This window comes from Ambystoma mexicanum, chromosome 8, assembly GCF_040938575.1.
Source record: "Ambystoma mexicanum isolate Mex_15411 chromosome 8, UKY_AmexF1_1, whole genome shotgun sequence".
NCBI lineage: Eukaryota > Metazoa > Chordata > Amphibia > Caudata > Ambystomatidae > Ambystoma > Ambystoma mexicanum.
The window spans coordinates 1,282,043,425-1,282,060,900 of record NC_090929.1 but is presented as its reverse complement, the minus strand read 5'-3'; the positions used below and the strand labels follow the sequence as shown (position 1 = coordinate 1,282,060,900).

Genomic DNA, 17,476 nt, shown 5'->3' with positions numbered 1-17,476 from the left:
CTGCTGCTTTCCTTTGACCCAATCTAAAAGCTGTCGAGTCTGTCGAGGACTGATACATTGGGGTAGTTGAACATTTTAACCAGGAAACAAGACTATTTAACCATGGATGGACTGGGCTTGTTAATATGCGTTATTACAGGTTGCCCAGGTGTGGGAACTCTCACTCATAACTGTGTCTTAGTAGCTAAAGAACCATTCTGCCATTGTTTAAGCCAACCTGCAGTCCTTCCTATGATCTATGCTGTTACCCATTGCTGTATGATTTGTATGCCATTATAAGTGTCAGCAGTTGATGCATTTAAAGGGGTAAATAGCTAAGTGTGGTACCACTTAGACATTGTATATATTTGCCATATTAGAATTGCCAGAATACAAAGTTATTCATTATTAATTGATGCATATATCTTGAAGCTTATTTATATATAAAGAACTGTGGTAGCACATAACATGGTTGTGAACATTATTTTGTGGGGGCTTGGTAATGACACTGTACTTAGAAACCAGCCTGCATTAGCTCCTGAGAGCTTAAGCCTTGGTTTTTTATCAATTCGACCATATAGAGAATCTTGCCTGGAGTGCTCTGTGCTTCTACTCTGCCATATAGAGGGCAGGAGTACAGATACGCCCCTCCAGTCTCTACACATGGAGTGGTAGAAAATGGCTTCAGCAATTATAGATGGTTCCCTATTTTGAACTGGCATTGTGCTTCTTTAACAAGTGATTTATTCCCATCTCTTAGTAATGCAGTTCAAGAAGGCTACGTTCAGCAGTTCCTGTACACGTTTCGCTACTTCTGCACACAAGAAGAGTTTCTACAGTTTCTTATTGACAGAGTTGACTGCTCAATCTCCAGGTAACTAATATACGTGTGGATAGATTTCCCTCGGCACATCCCCTGTAAGCATGACATAGAGCTTATAAAGTTGTAACACTTTGTAAGTTCAACCTCTTTAAAAACCTGTGCCAACATTTGAAAAATGTAAACATGGGCACATTATAGAGAGATTACCCTTAGCCCAAATGTATGTCACCTCTTGTGTGTGGTGGGAATTGGAGGGAATGGCATAACTATGTGTTTCTTCTGTGTGGAGGCATTTTTGCATTGGATACTAGGTCTGAGATACTTTTGCTATGCTTACCTCTTCATCGTCTATGCTTACGGTTTTAACTAGGCATGATAGTGCAAGCAATGCTATCACCAGTAAGGCTCAAGTAGTTATGACCCAGCAGTCAGTTAGTTTGATCCTGTGGCAGGCTTGCGCAAGATATAGAATAATCCTATTGTTTTATTGTATTTAAATTGTATTGTTTAATAGCACAGACCTAGCTCGAGGGCAGCAGAGTGCTGTACTGATTGTGGGTAGCCAGCAATTATACTGGCATCCTTTAGCAGTATCGCAGTACTGTGAGTTGAGGTCTGCATCAGTATGTGTGTCAGTTAGAATTAGTCCTTGGTATGGTGTTGTTGAAAGAGCCATGTTTAAGAGAGAATTGCAAAATTGTTGAAGTGTGCGGTAATTCCAAGCTGGCACCAGGATTGAGTTCCAGAGGGTGGGTGCATGACCAGAGAAGGATTCTTTGTGGGTCCTCTTTGCGGTCAAGTTGTGATTCAAGCCGGTTGTTAGATATGCTGCATGAGGAGTGTGTGCCACCAAATATGTGGAGCTTAGCCACCAGGTATGCTGGTGTGCTACTCATGACTGCTTTCTAGATGATGCATGCAGTCTTGAACAGTATCCTGGCCAGGAGAGGCAGACAATATAGTTTGCACAGGATCGAGTGATTCAGTTACATTTCTGTGCTCCGTAGTGCAGGTGATACTTTCCCAAATGGCTGATGTCCGATGGCATCACCGTAGTACAGTGCTCATCCACATGATACACTGTTACTTCACTTTGTGATAGCATTTCCCAGATATCTTGCCACAGTTCTTTTCACCACAATTCTTTTGAGTGAATTTTCCACCCATTTATCTGCCGTGTCCGCCACCATTGACCCGGTATTTCTTGTTTCAAAGCTTAGCATACTGCATGAAGTTCTGCAAACTGACTGCTCTTTCTTTTACCTGACGTGACTAGGATCTTTTTTGTCTTGCGATTATACGACACAGCTTTCCAATAATGCTCAGTTCCTACATAACGGGCTATAGGTGGTACACTAGCCACTTGCTCATGTAGTTTTGCAACCCCACCTTTTCCTGATTTGGTCTATCTTGGATATACCATTTCCACTTGATTGTACTGGCTTCTTGGGCGTGTCCTATCATGTGTGTTTTAGGAGAACTCAAAACCCACTGCATAATCGGAATTTCGGGCCTGATCAATACATTTGGCCATCTTGCTCCTGTGGATCTGTCTGCAGCTTTCGACTCAGTCGACCACCAAATGCTCACCAAACACCTCTCTTTGACTGCTGTATTCTCCCAGAATGCCACCAATTGGATTTGGTCCTTCCTGTCCGACAGATCAACCAGGGTTTTCAGCCCCTTCTGCTGCAGCTGACCCTGTCCCAATCCAATGTGGAGTACCGCAAGGATCTTGTATTTCGCCTACGCCATACAACATCTTTACCAAGCTCCACTTTGACCGCCTTGACGACTCGGGTGTCACATATACAAACTATGCTGATGACACCCAGGTCCTCATCACACTCACTGGGAGCTATGAGAAAGATGTTGTAAAACTAAATGAAATCTACCTCGAAATTCAAGCATGGATGGCCACCCACAGCCTCTGTTTAAACGATGACAAGACGGAACTGCTTATCGTCGGATCCCAGGCCCGCCTTAACAAACTCGACCCTAGGTACCAAACTTTCACCATCAATGGCAACATCATACAAGTCTCAGAAGAAGTCAAAACACTGGGTGTGTATCTCGACTCCACACTTTTGCTCAAAAAACAAATAAATGCCACTATTTCATTCACGCTATACCAATAAACTTATTAACACATGTAAGCCATTCTTATCTACCATCAGTTGCCTCACATTGGCTAGGGTTCTGATATTCTCTAGTTTGGACTATTGCAATACACTCTTCGTTGGCTCCACCAATCACAACTTGAACAGATTACAGATTTTACAGAACAACGCCCTCAGATGTGCCCTTAATCTTCCCCGCAAGGCCCACATCTCCACCATTAGAAAGGAGATTCACTGGCTCGCTATTCGTGACAGAATCACGCTTGCTCGTCATTACACACAAATGCCTCACACTGACAGCTCCATGCTACTTATCAGACAAATTCTCCAGACATAGTTCGTTCAGACCGACCAGAACCCCATATCTGCACCAACTAAACATTCCCAAGTTCAATCTGAAAACGACAGGGGGAGCTAGCTGGAACGCACTTCCCATGATAATCAGAGCCGACGTATAATTCTGGTCGTTCAGATCCAAGGTGAAAATGTGGCTTACAACTCAGCAATAATCTGATATCGCCCGCAGTGGCTGACCAATCTGTAACCCGGTCCAGTCTGCAACCTTTGTCATGGACCACCTTGTAACCTGGTCCTTCATGCTATTCTTTGTATTGTCCTCTTCTGTACTTCGCATGTGCAACCTTCTGTAAACCATGTTGTTCTACAAGTCTAATGTGCCCAGTTACCCCAGGGTTTGGCTGCGCTATACAAATAAACAAACTAAACTAAACATCATGTCCCACTGTCATTTGCTCGGTATCAACAAGAGCTCAATAGCATGCTAGCAATTGCTTCTCAAACGGAGTGTATCTATCACCAGCCTCGGGTAATTTGTGTCTCCAAAATCCTAAGGGAACCCATTTTCTGTTCTGTCATTGCCACAAGCTCCAGTTAGCATAATTGTCTTGTATTGACACATTCAATTCCACTTCTGACTTCACAGGCCACAATCAAGCACACACTGCACAGTGTTGTTTGCCAAGTCAAACACTCTCTGTTTTTCTTCTCCCCACTCAAACTAATACTTCTTTCACATCACTTTGTAGAGTGGAGGCAATATTTGCCCTAAATGTGGTATATAAAGGACCTTTGGGGCGACCTTCCTCGGGCCTACTAACAGCTACTCGTACAGGATCCGGTTTATCCATAAAGGTCATAACCTGTAGCTACGAAATTTTGGCCATTTTGACAACATGGAATTCTCCATCCCAAACGGCCAAGCTCCCAGTATCAGACCTGGTTGCAATTATCAACGTATATTGGAACCCGCAAAAGACGTCTACAGTGAATATGTGCGAAAAAGTGATCAGCACACTCGACGAAATTGCAATAGATTACAAATCCCCTAATATTCTGACCTGTGGGGATCTCAATGCAAACTGTACTATGCCCGATATGCCCAAATCAACAGAACCTATCAATTTATCTGCAATAACCAGGGGACGTGCGTGGAGTTCCGTGATGAAATCAGGAAACCTCTTTAACTCGGCAACTAGCACAGACTCGGGCGTTTTGATACCAACTTGGGAGCGTGGCAGTTCATCAGAAACTCTTGATTACATCTTTGTTTCCGAACCTGTGTTTGCCAATATAGTGTCACTTGAAGTCATTAGAACGTGACCACAACCTTCTGAATCTCATATGCAGAAACAAAGGGAGTCCAGCACAATTCTATGATCCTCCCATTGAGACTAACTCACAACAATCTCGGATTCGTTTGATTGCTTCAGATGTTTGCAAACTTACTGACCAATTTACAAACTTAATGTCTGACCCTGCATCGCAAAAAGGATTGGCAAGATCGAGCTACATTCCTCTTCTTCTTGCTTTCAAAAAACCCAGGAAGAACCATAACAACCAAACTAATCTACATACTCATGAATACAGTGCGGCCCTAGTCGCCAAACGCAGAGTTTTAAGGAAGCTAAAAAGTGAGGCAGTTTCATTGAATTTACCAATACTTTGGGAAAATCTCAGGAGTGAAACAAAAATCTACAAGCAGTGGCTGAGAAATTTGAGATGTCTCCTATATCAGTCCGACACGGAAGAAATGCTGAAGGTTCTGTCCAATTGAAAAACCAGAGACTTTTGCATGCTCATTAACAGATCAAATAAGCTCCCAAACTCGCACATGATCAACCCAGTGTCGGAAGAAAAATGGACCGCCCACTTTTCGACGTTGTTTGAATCACCAAAAGCTAACGACAACAACCTCAATCGACCAGTGGACACAGCATGGATTGATCAGACAGACTGCGTCAAAATCAAAACTACAATCCTGAAATTGAAGGCGTCAAGAGCACCGGGGCCAGATGGACTTGCCAATTGCGATCTAAAACAACACCCAGACGATTGGTCAAATTGTATCAGTTCTATCTTCAAAGTCTGTAAAGAAAGTAGAACCATTCCCGATTCCTGGACAAAAGCAGTGATCGTCCCGATTTTTGAAAAGGGAACCAGAGAAGAACCCTGAATTATCGACCAATAGCCCTTTTGGACGTTATCGGAAAGGTTTTCGCAACAATTCTCCTGTCACACTTCCGCAAATGGGCCTTCACTTCTTTGAGTTTCGACCCCCTGCAAACATGATTCCAGAAAAATGCCAGCACCAGCGCCAATATAATGTGCCTGAATCTACTTAGGAAAAGAGTACTATCAGGAGCACCCTGGATATTCCTAGCGTTTGTCGACCTGTCCCAGGCTTTCGACAGAGTGGACAGACTGAAACTTTGGGCCAAACTCAAGACCTGGCACTGTCCTGAAAGCATTTTGGAACCCATAATCCACCTTCATACAAACACCAGTATAAACGTATGCCTCAACAATCAAGGTTTAATTTCAAACTCTATACCAACAGTTCGTGGAGTGAAGCAAGGCTGCCCCTTGGCCCCAGCCTTATTCATATCTTTTCTTGGAGACTTTAAAGACAGTCAACTCAAGACCAGGTCTTTTCCACCAAAAATAGGAACCACAAGGGTCCAGAGACTTCTGTATGCCGACGATCTGATACTATTGGACCTCACTCAGATCGGTCTCCAACAGCAACTCGATAACCTCTCAACATACATCACAGAAAACAACCTTGAGATTAACAAATCAAAAATGAAAATAATGATTTTGCAAAAGCCAGGAACCAAAAAAAAGAGACTCTCCATTGGCACCTCAAGGAGACAAAAATCAAAGTGGTTGACTCATTTAAGTACCTTGGAGTTCACCTGGACAGTACTAAGAAAGCCTGGAAGTATTGTGGTCTAAAGCAAAGAACTTAGAAGCACAGCTGAGAGCAGTTGATCGTAAATATGGCAAATTCTCACTCCAACCGGCGTTCAGTTTCTATAAGGCCAAGATCATTCCTTCATTAACATACTGCATGGACGCGACACCTGCAACCCCCCTCTACTTTGGCAAAAACTAGAGGGTTATATTTGGCGAGCGGTGCTGGGTCTTCCGAATTCCACAGCTGTAGCCCCAATAAGACGGGAACTTGGCCTCGTCTCCCTGAAAGCAGTGGTGGACCACAGCACTCTACAGCTATACAGGAAAGTCATTCACCCAGAGAGCCTGGAAATCTACCGCATGATAGCAGAAGAAATTGAAAACGCAAGAACCAGTCGATAAAGATGTGGGCCATGGACCAAAATCTAAAACTCCAGACAATCGCATGTTCCAAAGAAGAACTAAAGAACAACCCGGTTAGGATAAAAACTAAATTGGAATGTTTGACTGGATCAATACAGTGGAAAAAGCAACCAACCTCCAATAAACTTTTAGGTCATCTTCCTACGACTGTCAATAAAATGAAAGAACCTATGGCTTATTGTAAAAGATACCTAAGCAAGTCACTGATGAGAACCTTTCTGAAAGCTCGCCTCAACGTCCTTCCTACGCAGGAAATCTTAGCGATCAGATCTGGATCTAATGAAAATGCCTGCAGACTTTGCAAAAATCCTGAGGTGACTGAATCCATTAGACACCTGCAGATGCACTGCCCCGCCCTGCACCAAGCCAGGATTGCCTTTTTTAGCCCCCTGACGGCAAACTCTTTCATCGGCAATGAACTAACTTGATAGAATCGCCTTATTACAGGTACAAAGCCCCGATGGCATACTGCAGTGGCTAAACTTCTCAATTTGGCAATAGACAGAACAAAACAGAACATCGCAATCTGGGCTTCGCCTGTTTAATATCAACAGACTGTTGTCCAAACTTGATCAGAGTCTCCGTCAGGATTTCGTCGAGATTCCTTCTGGTTGGAAATCACTTTTGTAAACATCTTTTTTTTGATTATATACAAATAAAAAAAAATAAAAAAAATAATGTGGTATATATTGTCTCCAAAAGCCAAGCAAGCCTATGAACTGCTGAGCTTGTTTCTTGTTCCCAGCTGTGGTAAACTCAAGTATCTTTTGCGGGGCTTTCGGCACCATCTCCTGATGCCCATTATGCCACTGAATTCCTAGAAATACCACAGTCTCAGCTGGCCCTTGAGTTCTGTTAGCGTTAATCTCCCACCCTTCCTTCTTCAACCCGATCAACTGATTTTGCACACTTCGCTCATCTTTGCCCTGAAACAAAATGTCATCAATGTAATGTAAAATCTGTATATCAGGTTTGCATGGTATTTTGCCCAAATGTTCTGCCACCAGTCTGTGACAAATTGCTGGGATGTGCAAGTACCCCATAGGCAACCGTGTAAAGGTATACTGACACCCATTCCAAGAAAACTGCAATTGCAACTGGCACTCCTCAGCAAGTGGCATAAAGAAAAAGGCATTTGCTAAATCTAACACAGCATACCAGGTTCCCTCAAACTTGTGTACGTTATCAATCAAGGTGATAGCTTCTGGGATTACAGGGACTAGAGGAGGAGTGTATTTGTTCAATCCTCTTTAATCCACAGTCATTCTCCAGCTCCCATACCCCTTTTTCACAGGCCTGACTTGGTTATTCCAACCAGTAGTAACAGGGCATAATACTCCTGCTTCTACATATTCCTTAATGGTGTCTGAAATTTCCTTATGTCCCCCGGGAATGTAGGATTGCTTCATGGATGCATGCTTTGTGGCCAAAGACACGTGCATCATAGGGATTTTCAATTTGGCGACAATAACGGGTGCTCAAGTAAATGCGTTCACTCCAAATTGATATGTTTTACCTCTTAATCGCAAACTCAACCCCTCCAGAATGACAAAGCCAATTATATACTCAGGTATCGGGACAATCAACACTTGATATTTCTGCTTTGACAAATTGCCTATCTTCATCTGCACTCTTGTCTGTACTGGGGGTGTTTCCTTACCCCCAGCCCGGTAATGGTAAAATGTCGGCCTTTAAATCTTGAAGGATTTCCATCAATCAGTGAGGCCTCTGTCCCGTTATCTATCAAAGCTCGGACCTCTTCTGTGTTTCCAGACTTCTAAAATATCTTAACATTAACATGAGGTTGTCTGTCAACTTTTATATGAGTGGGAGCTGCCTGGGCTAGGCCATAATCCTAGTCAAATTTATAATTAGTGTATCCAGACTCGGACTCTAACATTGCACTCACCACTTTTCTCAAATCAACATATGTTGGCTGGTACTGGGAAGCAGTTCCATAGACCCTTCTTCCTGTTTCTCCTGAGAAGGAGCCTTTTAGGCTTAGTCACCACCTGCCTCTTAAATTGCTTATAGCGTGCCTTTCGAGCCAGCCCTCTTTTTGTATAACTCATACATTTCCCTGGTTTCAATACCATCAATATCCTCCTGTGGTACACCATCTTTCAACAATGCCAAAAACACGTCTGTTCTCTGCCTCAACCGAATAATGATCTCTCCAACCTCTTGTTGTGTGTAATTTTCCATCTTAGTCAAATTCACAACTCTCCCTCCCTTGGTTATGGGGATGGGGGCAAGCCTTACGCCTCGTTACCAGTTTGGCAGTTACTGTCTTTTTGTCAGGTTTCAATTTAGATTCTGCATCCACCTCTAGGCTAAACTCTGAGTCAGTGGAATTCCAAATATCACCATCCCACAGATTGGGGTCCCAATCCACGCCTGCCGTGGCAATTACAGCTGCCACCTTCCTTTTGTTTATGTTACCTCTGCAATTATTATATTGGTATCGAGCAACCCTGATAGCTGCCCACTCAGCCACTACCTGGAATCGATCTGCTTTGTTGTGTCAAAGTTTCATTTCTAATTGCTGCATTAATTAGATGTGCTTTTTGGCAGCTAACTCTTTCTCTAAATGCAAAATACCGTCATTCAGCTCAACATTGTCTGGTGCATTTTTCTGTATGCATTCAATAGAATCCTCCCATGCCTCCCTAGCACGATGAAGTCCTTTCCCTTTTCCACTGAAACCTGCTGAAAACAAGATACAACCTCTGCGGTCTTGTCTCTCCTAGACTTTCATCCCACTGTTCACTCAACCCTGCACCACATGCCCATTATTTATCATATGGGCTCTTTGCCCACCCTGGGATCATAACACCAGGGCAGTCTCCACCAGCGGAGGACCCCTTATCTGTTTTCTTGAACAAAGTGCTCATATTTAAAATAAACTACAATGATCTATCTACAGTAACCTATTAACGGCCACATGAATGCAGTCACACAAAGCACACACCCAAAACACTTATTAACACAGCCTAACTCCCAGTGCAAAGGCACAGAAGAAAAAAGAGAAAAAAAGCTCAACTTCACTATAAATCTTGCCGACCAGCGTTCAAGCACAGATCCCTTAATGCCCAGAATTCTTCATCACAAGGCACACTGCTCACAGCGCCAAATGTTTTGCTTCAAAAGTGGACGGATATATTTCACAGCCCCAGCCACACTGTATAAAGAAACCTTGGATGCTGAAGGCCAATTAGTCACACAGACACTGAGCTAAACTTCAAGAAAAATGCTCTTTATGGCCTTTTATTCACAAAAAGCATACATGAAGGAAAATAATAAATGAATGAATAGTTACTACATATATAAAGAATGTAAAAAGTCTAACAATACTTCACTGTTGAAGCAACAGCAAAACAAATCCTAATCTTGCCTGAAATGCGCTAAAAAGATCCAAAACAGGCAGGCACAGAGATCTCTGACTGCCCGCCCCCAGTTCCCCTTGTTTTAAACCTCTGACAAATGCAGGATGGCTCTCGAAGTTTCCACCTGTTGACAGAACTCATGGACTCCCAGCCAGAGTGACTCATAGCAACCTCAAGAGGCAAAACTCCTCCCTTACTCATGGGAAGCGTGAAAACAGCTACATAACTTTTCTTAAGCTTTGAAAGATTCTTCGCACCGCTATCAAGTGGCAGCTGGCACCTTCTTCAAAACAGTCCTTGAAGAAATGCACACTAACATAAGCAATGCGCCTCGTTGAAAACATGTTTGCCAGTGGAATAATATGAACAATGTTACAAGTTCACATCAAGGGCAGATTCCAATGAGGCATGGAGCACATGTCCATTATGGCTCTGGGCACCCCCAAAATGTACTGCACACAGGCACCATGTTTTAGTCAAAAGCTTTACACTCCCAAAAGTAAATGTTCTTCAACATTTTCCCACATTAGTATAGCCTTCTCAACTTCCTTAGTATATCCTTGTCAATTATCCTAGCCAAGAGCATACCTTCTGATTTAGGCTTGTAAGTCTCAAAATCTTCTGTATACTCTGAGGCTTTCTCACCAGAAGCTACATCCATGTCACATTTAGGGAGTTTGGTACCTTATGCAGCATTAATGAGCTATTCATTCCTTTGACTTGTTAAGATGCTAAATTGTTGCTATACCCTAACCGGGGACATCTATAATTCCTTAATGCAACAATAAGTGCACATTTGTCTGTTTGATTATTATGTCATTGCAAATGAAAGTGCCTTTTTAAGGGAAGGTAAGTGATTTCAATCCGGAGTACACCCAAGTCAATGCCTATCATGTAGTGTACAACTGAAATCCTTATTTATTTTTTGTCTAAAAGTCCTTTATTCTGAACGATATACCACTCATATCACGCCCTTCTCCTGGAACCCCCCACCCGGTCACACTGAACCAGCAATCAGGCTGGTTTGTGAAGGTAAAGATTTATTTTTGTATTTAAAATTCATCACAATAGGTTTTAATAGGTGCACCACACCACAAATACACAAGGAGTAGCAGCGAGCAAACAATTCAGCTCAGAAAATAATACTTTTGTGTGGTTTCAGATACAATGGCACTGTGGTTCAAGGTTCCCCCTGCACACCCCTCAACCCCCCAATAGGCAATGGAAAGAGATAGTAGGAGAGCAGGTATTCAGGAAAGGCAAAAATCAACAGAATATCACTCCCACTTTCCCCCTTTCAAACACAAGAGAACACGGAATTGACTGTCAAGCTGTCAGAATGGCTTTTAAAGTTATCTTTAGAATGGACTGGGTGAAAACACTAAATATGGTCAAAATTGCTGAAATTGTTATAAATTCTTATGGGAGCCGCATTAGATAGTTGCACACAAACACAAGCAATGATTTAATACCAAGAAACAATTTGAAATCTTAAAATTGAAGTAGTGAGCAATCAAACGCTGTTTTACATGTGTAAGAATTTCCCAAAACGAAAATTACCGGCAAACTTTTCACTGCACGATATTCGCGATAATGGGAGAACCGTAAATTCTGGTCAGGGGATAGGATCTGGCTTAGGACAGACGGCTGGGCACATCAGACTGGATCGGATCTGCAAGGCACGCTGGTCACAGCACGGCACAGGATTGGATTGGATCTGCAAGGCACTCTGGTCACAGCACGGCACAGGACTGGATTGGATCTGCCCTTCTTGGTTCTGATGATAATTATTTTCAGCAGGCAAGCAGTATAGCGCAGCCCGGCTGTATTATGATATTTATTTTCAGCAGGCAAGCAGTACAGCATAGCCCTGCTGTATTTTGATGCTTCCCCTCTGGTTTGTGGGGTTCTGGAATTTGAGGCCTAGCTGAAAATGGTTCAGCTATGCAATGGGTTTCTGCTTTGCAAAGTTTCTTGAGTCTGGAGCAAGGAAGATGTAGAGTTCAGTAGCAGGGTGCTCTGCCAGCATCAGGATAGTGAGTGAATCTGTCTGTCCTTTTGTGTGTTGAGCTGTCTCTATTTATGCTATGAACAGATGTCATAAAGGGCGTGTGTGTGCTGGTTTAGCCTAAGCTTGCACATTTTGACAGGTGATTGGGTAAGAGTCTACTCTCTGCCTTGATAGGAGGAGAAACACTGTGTCACCTTTATGGTGTGATTTTATGAGGCTGAAAATCCACCCCTAGGCCCTCGAACACAAAATCTACTTTTGGCACCATCCATATTTACACATGTGCAACCTCTTTAACAATCACATATACAGATTACATATTTTACACACCAGCTACTCCTCAAAACCCCGTAGCTGTGGGATCTTGTCTCCGCTTTTCACAGAATGTTGCCCTTCTCATCAGGAACACAATGTCCAATTTATAAGCAACTTTGTACAAGTGTGTGCATTTAACATGGGCATAAGTGTATAAAGTTTCACAATTCTAGCAGAAATACATTTTGCGTAAAATCACATTTCTTGCCGTTTTGTTTCCAGAACATGTCACACGATTTTGCCGCCTCTTGAAACGTGCAGCCAAAATTTAGATACACAAATCTGTTACTTTTATATTTTTCACAATTTTAAGCAGTAAGTTATCCGTCTTTTTAAAATGCATTCTTTGTTAATGTTCAGCCACAGATGGTTGTTTGGGTCCGCCTCTTTTTGTCTCCCTGCAGTCCAGTAGCAGTCTCCTCCCTGTTTGCTCCTGGCAGAGGCCATTTACGACTGTCTTCACACCTCGCATTTCCTTAGTTGCAGCTGGTCATTGTTCCTCATGCCTCTGCAGACCAGGTTCTATCCTACCCCATACTTAACGCTTCTGTGTGATTTCCTGCTGGGGGAAAAGACCTTCCTTCTGTTAGAAAACCTGTTATTCCAGTTTGGTAGCCTCTGCCAGGTTTAATTTTAATTGTTAACTCTGTTGAATTTTTCCTTAGGTTAAAACAAACTTGTTGTATCAAATCACAGCTAAATTCTCATTCAAGATTTCAAACCATGGGATCAAAACAATTACAATATGGGTTACTATCAGTAACAGGCCTCTTAGATTGCGAACATTTGATTTCAGTTTATACATGTTAAAGTTTAATCAGGCAGGCTCCTGACAGCTGTCATTCAGGCGGCCCAGTGTACTGCACCCAGAGATTGTTGGACATATCCACAGACAGGCCACTTTTGCTGTGGACATTTCTTTATACTCCCAGCTTTTCAGGACTTTGTAAATTCACAATGATTTCTTAAACTAAGTGGATTGTATCACCCAGCAAGAATTTTGGATATTTGAGGTTGTTCTGTACCGGCATTCTGAAGTTTCAGCAACAAAGAAAAAGGGATTTAAAGCAAGATTTTGGGGTTTAATTTAGCAAAGCACTGATTTTTCCTTCTGTACTCCATTTTCCATAGTTGTGGAGCCCCCTGAACATTTCAGGAGTGAGAGCTCTGTTCCATCACTGACAACATGCGTGGCAGATTGGCAGCCATCTTTTTGTGCTTTGCAAAGCGCGATTTTCAGAGGTTTTGGTGCGCACAAGGGTTTTGCAGCCATTTGTCTATTTCTGGCACCATCATAACACAGTGATGCCGCATAGCAGAGCAAAAGTGGCTCAATGCATCCCAAATGAAGTATATATCAGAGTGTAGTAGCTCTATGTTGGTGAAACCAAGGTGTTAACAATAGATATCAAACATGGATTATACCTATCAACCTATTCATCAATCTTGTATCTCTTGAAAAAAAAATCTGATTTAATACATGTTCAATCCATTCTCTAGTTAAGACCTTTATCCCCTTCAATGCCATAGCTGTCAATGTCTTATTTTGTACACCTTGCTAAAATACAAACAATGAAGGCTAGGTGCTATCAAATTATGGGATAATTGTAAATGTCCAAAGAGTTGAGATATGCCATTAATACCAAGCGCAATTTATGCTTTTAAAACAAATATTCTTTTTGAGGTCTTCATAATATGTATGACTGAAATCAACCTCAGGTTGTTGTCACTTTCTTTCAGTGATTACATTCATCCAACAGAAGATCAAGCATAACCTAAGGATTCAAAGATGACATGTTCCTGACACTTAAAAATGCATTTGTTATGTAACGTGGTTTGGGGGCTGGTGTCAGTCCACCTCTCACATGGGGGTCAGTGAATCCTTTTAATGGACGGCCTTAAATGGATTATGACAAAAAAAAGCAGTTTTTACATCCGACTTCCATGGTGGAGGTTTAAATGTACAAAAAAGAAATGCATCTGTAAGGCAGAAGCATTCCCTTTTTGGGCAGGTTAGTGCTGCCAGGGGCTGATAGGAACGCTGGCAGTAGTGTGCTTTAGCTTGCAACTAATCTGAAACTGGCAATCTGGCACATGGAAATGTGCAAAGGAATTGGAACAGTTGCTGGTGCATCCCTTTGTGAATAAAAGATGTTCTTTAACTCGGCCAGCCCCTCCCCTGGCAAGCCCTCTATCCAAATCCTGCAGTTACACTGATTCGCAGAGGTACATCTGTGCAATAGCAGAATGGGGGAGTCTTCTGCATGCGCATGTCCACCAGGCTCATGCACATGGAAGAAAACCTTTTTTTTTTAGAATTGTCCCCCAATAGTTCCGTTGCTTTCACTTAATGTTGTATGATTGAGCTCCTGTTAAGATTGTGAGAAAGCGATTACGAGAAACATCTGTCTGATTTAAGGAATAACTAGAAATAGCAGCAATAACATGGCTTTGGTCTTCTTGTTTATGCGCATAATTCCTGTTCCAACAGCACATCTGAAGAGAAGAAAAGTCTTCTAACTTGAAGGCAAAGGCTATGAAGTGATGATCGTATGCGATGTTTATGTTCTCATGAAGTGGCAGTATGGAAATTCGTTGTGCAATTATGTTACCTTTTCATAGGAACACACAAAACAGTTGTGTTTTCTAATTTATTATACAAGGATTTCAAATGGAATCATGTTTTACAACGACTCAGCCTATGTGATTAAATGGTGGGCACATTTTCAGATGGCGACTTCGCCTAATAGCTCACTCAACATCCTGCAACTTCACATAAACTCTCTCTAGTTCTCATTCTGAGATTATAACTGTATTCACCCATTGCGGCCAAGATCTGGAGCCAGAAACTTCAACAGGATTTACAATTTTCCCTTGAGATTGCTATTTCCCTTTACAACGACGTGTGTCCCTGGAACTGCTAATTCACTCTGGCCCCAATATATCCTTCTAAGACTTCTATTTCACTTTGCAAATGCCATCTGCTACTTGGCATGTTGTTGTTCTCCTGAACTGTTGTTTTCTGTCTGAAACGTTCACTCTCCACCCTCCTCTCTCCTTCTTTCTGGGTCCGTGTACCACCATCCTTGTAGAACTTGTGTGTTCTCACACTCTTACAGCTGCTGCATTGCACCCTTTCCTGGGCATGTGACCTGTTCCTTTCCCTTAACCAGGGGATCAACCACGTTTTTGGGCCTGTGTGACATCCCCATTATGGGGCCTTTCTACTGTTCTCCCATCACAGAACTTTGTGATTTACCTATTCCTGTGCCAACTATCTATTTGTTGGAGACTGGTGACCCCTCCCTTACTCTGGCAAAGCACGAATGTTCACAATTCCTGGATTACTCAACCATCAGCTGTTATACTTTCTGTTCAAGAGAGAGAGTGAAACCTACTAGGCTCATGTCACTCATTTATTTTAATTCAACAAGAAGATTTCTGTTTATTTTTTCAGTGTACATTGAAGCCTTCAGAAACCGCTTGACCAATTAACATTAAACATCCATATACATATTCACACAGTATTAAAAGAATATACACAGTGGTTCCATAGAACTGTTGATGCAAAACATTTTGTGGACAAACAGAAATATATTTGTGACTGGGGGTTAGTATACAAGTGATGATTAAATCCTGTTTATAGACACTCTAAGAGGAATAAAACCGAAACTATTTCTAGTTTTTTCTCTCTTGTTTGTCTACTCTGATAGCTTTTTCGTTTTTAGGAGCACAGGATAAGTACACCTCAAATAGCTTTCTTATCCAGATTTTCGACATGTGTTTTGGTTCTCCTGTGCCAGCAGGCTTTCCTCCATTCTCAGAATAGGTGCTACACACTTCCCGTGCCCGTGTGTCAACCTGAAACTTCCTGGCCATGTTTCTTGGCCTCCTTCTTCGACCTTTGTGCTGTCACTTTCCAGGGCCTATGTACTGTCCTCCCTTCTGGGCCTGCATGAAACCCCCTTCCTGAGCCCGAATGCTGTCCCTCAACTTGGGCCGGTGTGCCCGCCTCCTCGCCCAGTATTCCAACTGCATTTCTGGCGCTGCATACTCTCCCCCTTCAAAAGCATGTGTTCTGGACCTACTATGGAATATGTGTTCCGTTCACTTCGTAGGTCTTCAATGTACTTGCACACTGCACTCGCCTTCAAAGTCTGAGCACTTGTCCCATTCTCTTGACACGCCTGTATGCTATTTGCCGCATGCTAATAGTAGGTCTTGAAATATGGTGTAAACGCTGTGTGTGCCAAAGAGTGTTTAATACATTTAAACTCATAGTATGGGTGGTCAAATAGATGATACACTTCTGAGCTTAGCTTTCATTTTCTTAGACTTTCAAGACTGTGCATAATGATATATGAGAATAAAGTTACATTAAATAGTCACATGAGTTCTACATAGAATACGTAAATGACTGCTTTCTCTGTTACAGTGAATGCATGGACCCTTCGGCAATGCTTACCAAAATATATCATCGCTCCATCTACTTGATTCAGACATGGATTGAGAACTGCTGCAACATAGATTTCACACCAAACACCAATTTATTGGACAGACTGGAAGAATATATTTCTTTTAAGGTAAGCTAGCCTATTGTGTTTTGTTTTTGGAAATTAAACGTTGTCTTTGTGCTTTGTACTATGGACTTTTGTAGGATGCAAAAGGTGTCAGAAAGCAGCCGTTGTAGTTTGCAAGTTGAAATAAAAGAGAGGGTTTAGATAAACGTATAGGTGAAGATTCGTGTTTCACTTCTTTTTAGAAAATGAGATGGTTGGAAGTGCGATTGAGAAGTTGTGGCAGAAATTCAAGAATGTGGCAACCTGTGTTGTCAATCGTCTCCCTCCAAGAGTTATGGCTTTAAAAGCATGTTGGGGGATCAGAGTTCCTAATAATGTATGTTGGGCTCATTATGAGATTGCTGATATGTTCTATGGCATTTCTGTATACTACTTTGTGGCGTTGAATCAGTACGTTTAATTGGCACCTAGTGTCTGTAAGAATACAATGAAACTCACATTAAAGTTCAATGGTTTATTAAAGTGAAATAAAGTTGTCTGCGTTTTTGGAAGTCTACGTCCAGCTTTCGGACACATCCCCATCTTTCCTCTCACCTTGAGTTACTTTGTGCCAGCCTCTGTCTTGGTCAGACTTTGGGATTCTACATATTTTCTCACAAACAAATTTCTATGGTTCGCCTTCC

General features: G+C 42.2%; 1 protein-coding gene across 1 annotated transcript in view; it reads left to right on the top strand.

Annotated features, from left to right (window-relative positions):
• Positions 1-17,476, top strand: part of KNDC1 (kinase non-catalytic C-lobe domain containing 1) — an 895,433-nt gene that overhangs the window by 586,434 nt on the left and 291,523 nt on the right. The window contains exons 21-22 of the mRNA XM_069611402.1: positions 740-853; positions 16,709-16,856. Coding sequence (XP_069467503.1) covers positions 740-853; positions 16,709-16,856 — 262 coding nt within the window. The remainder of the gene's footprint in view (positions 1-739; positions 854-16,708; positions 16,857-17,476) is intronic.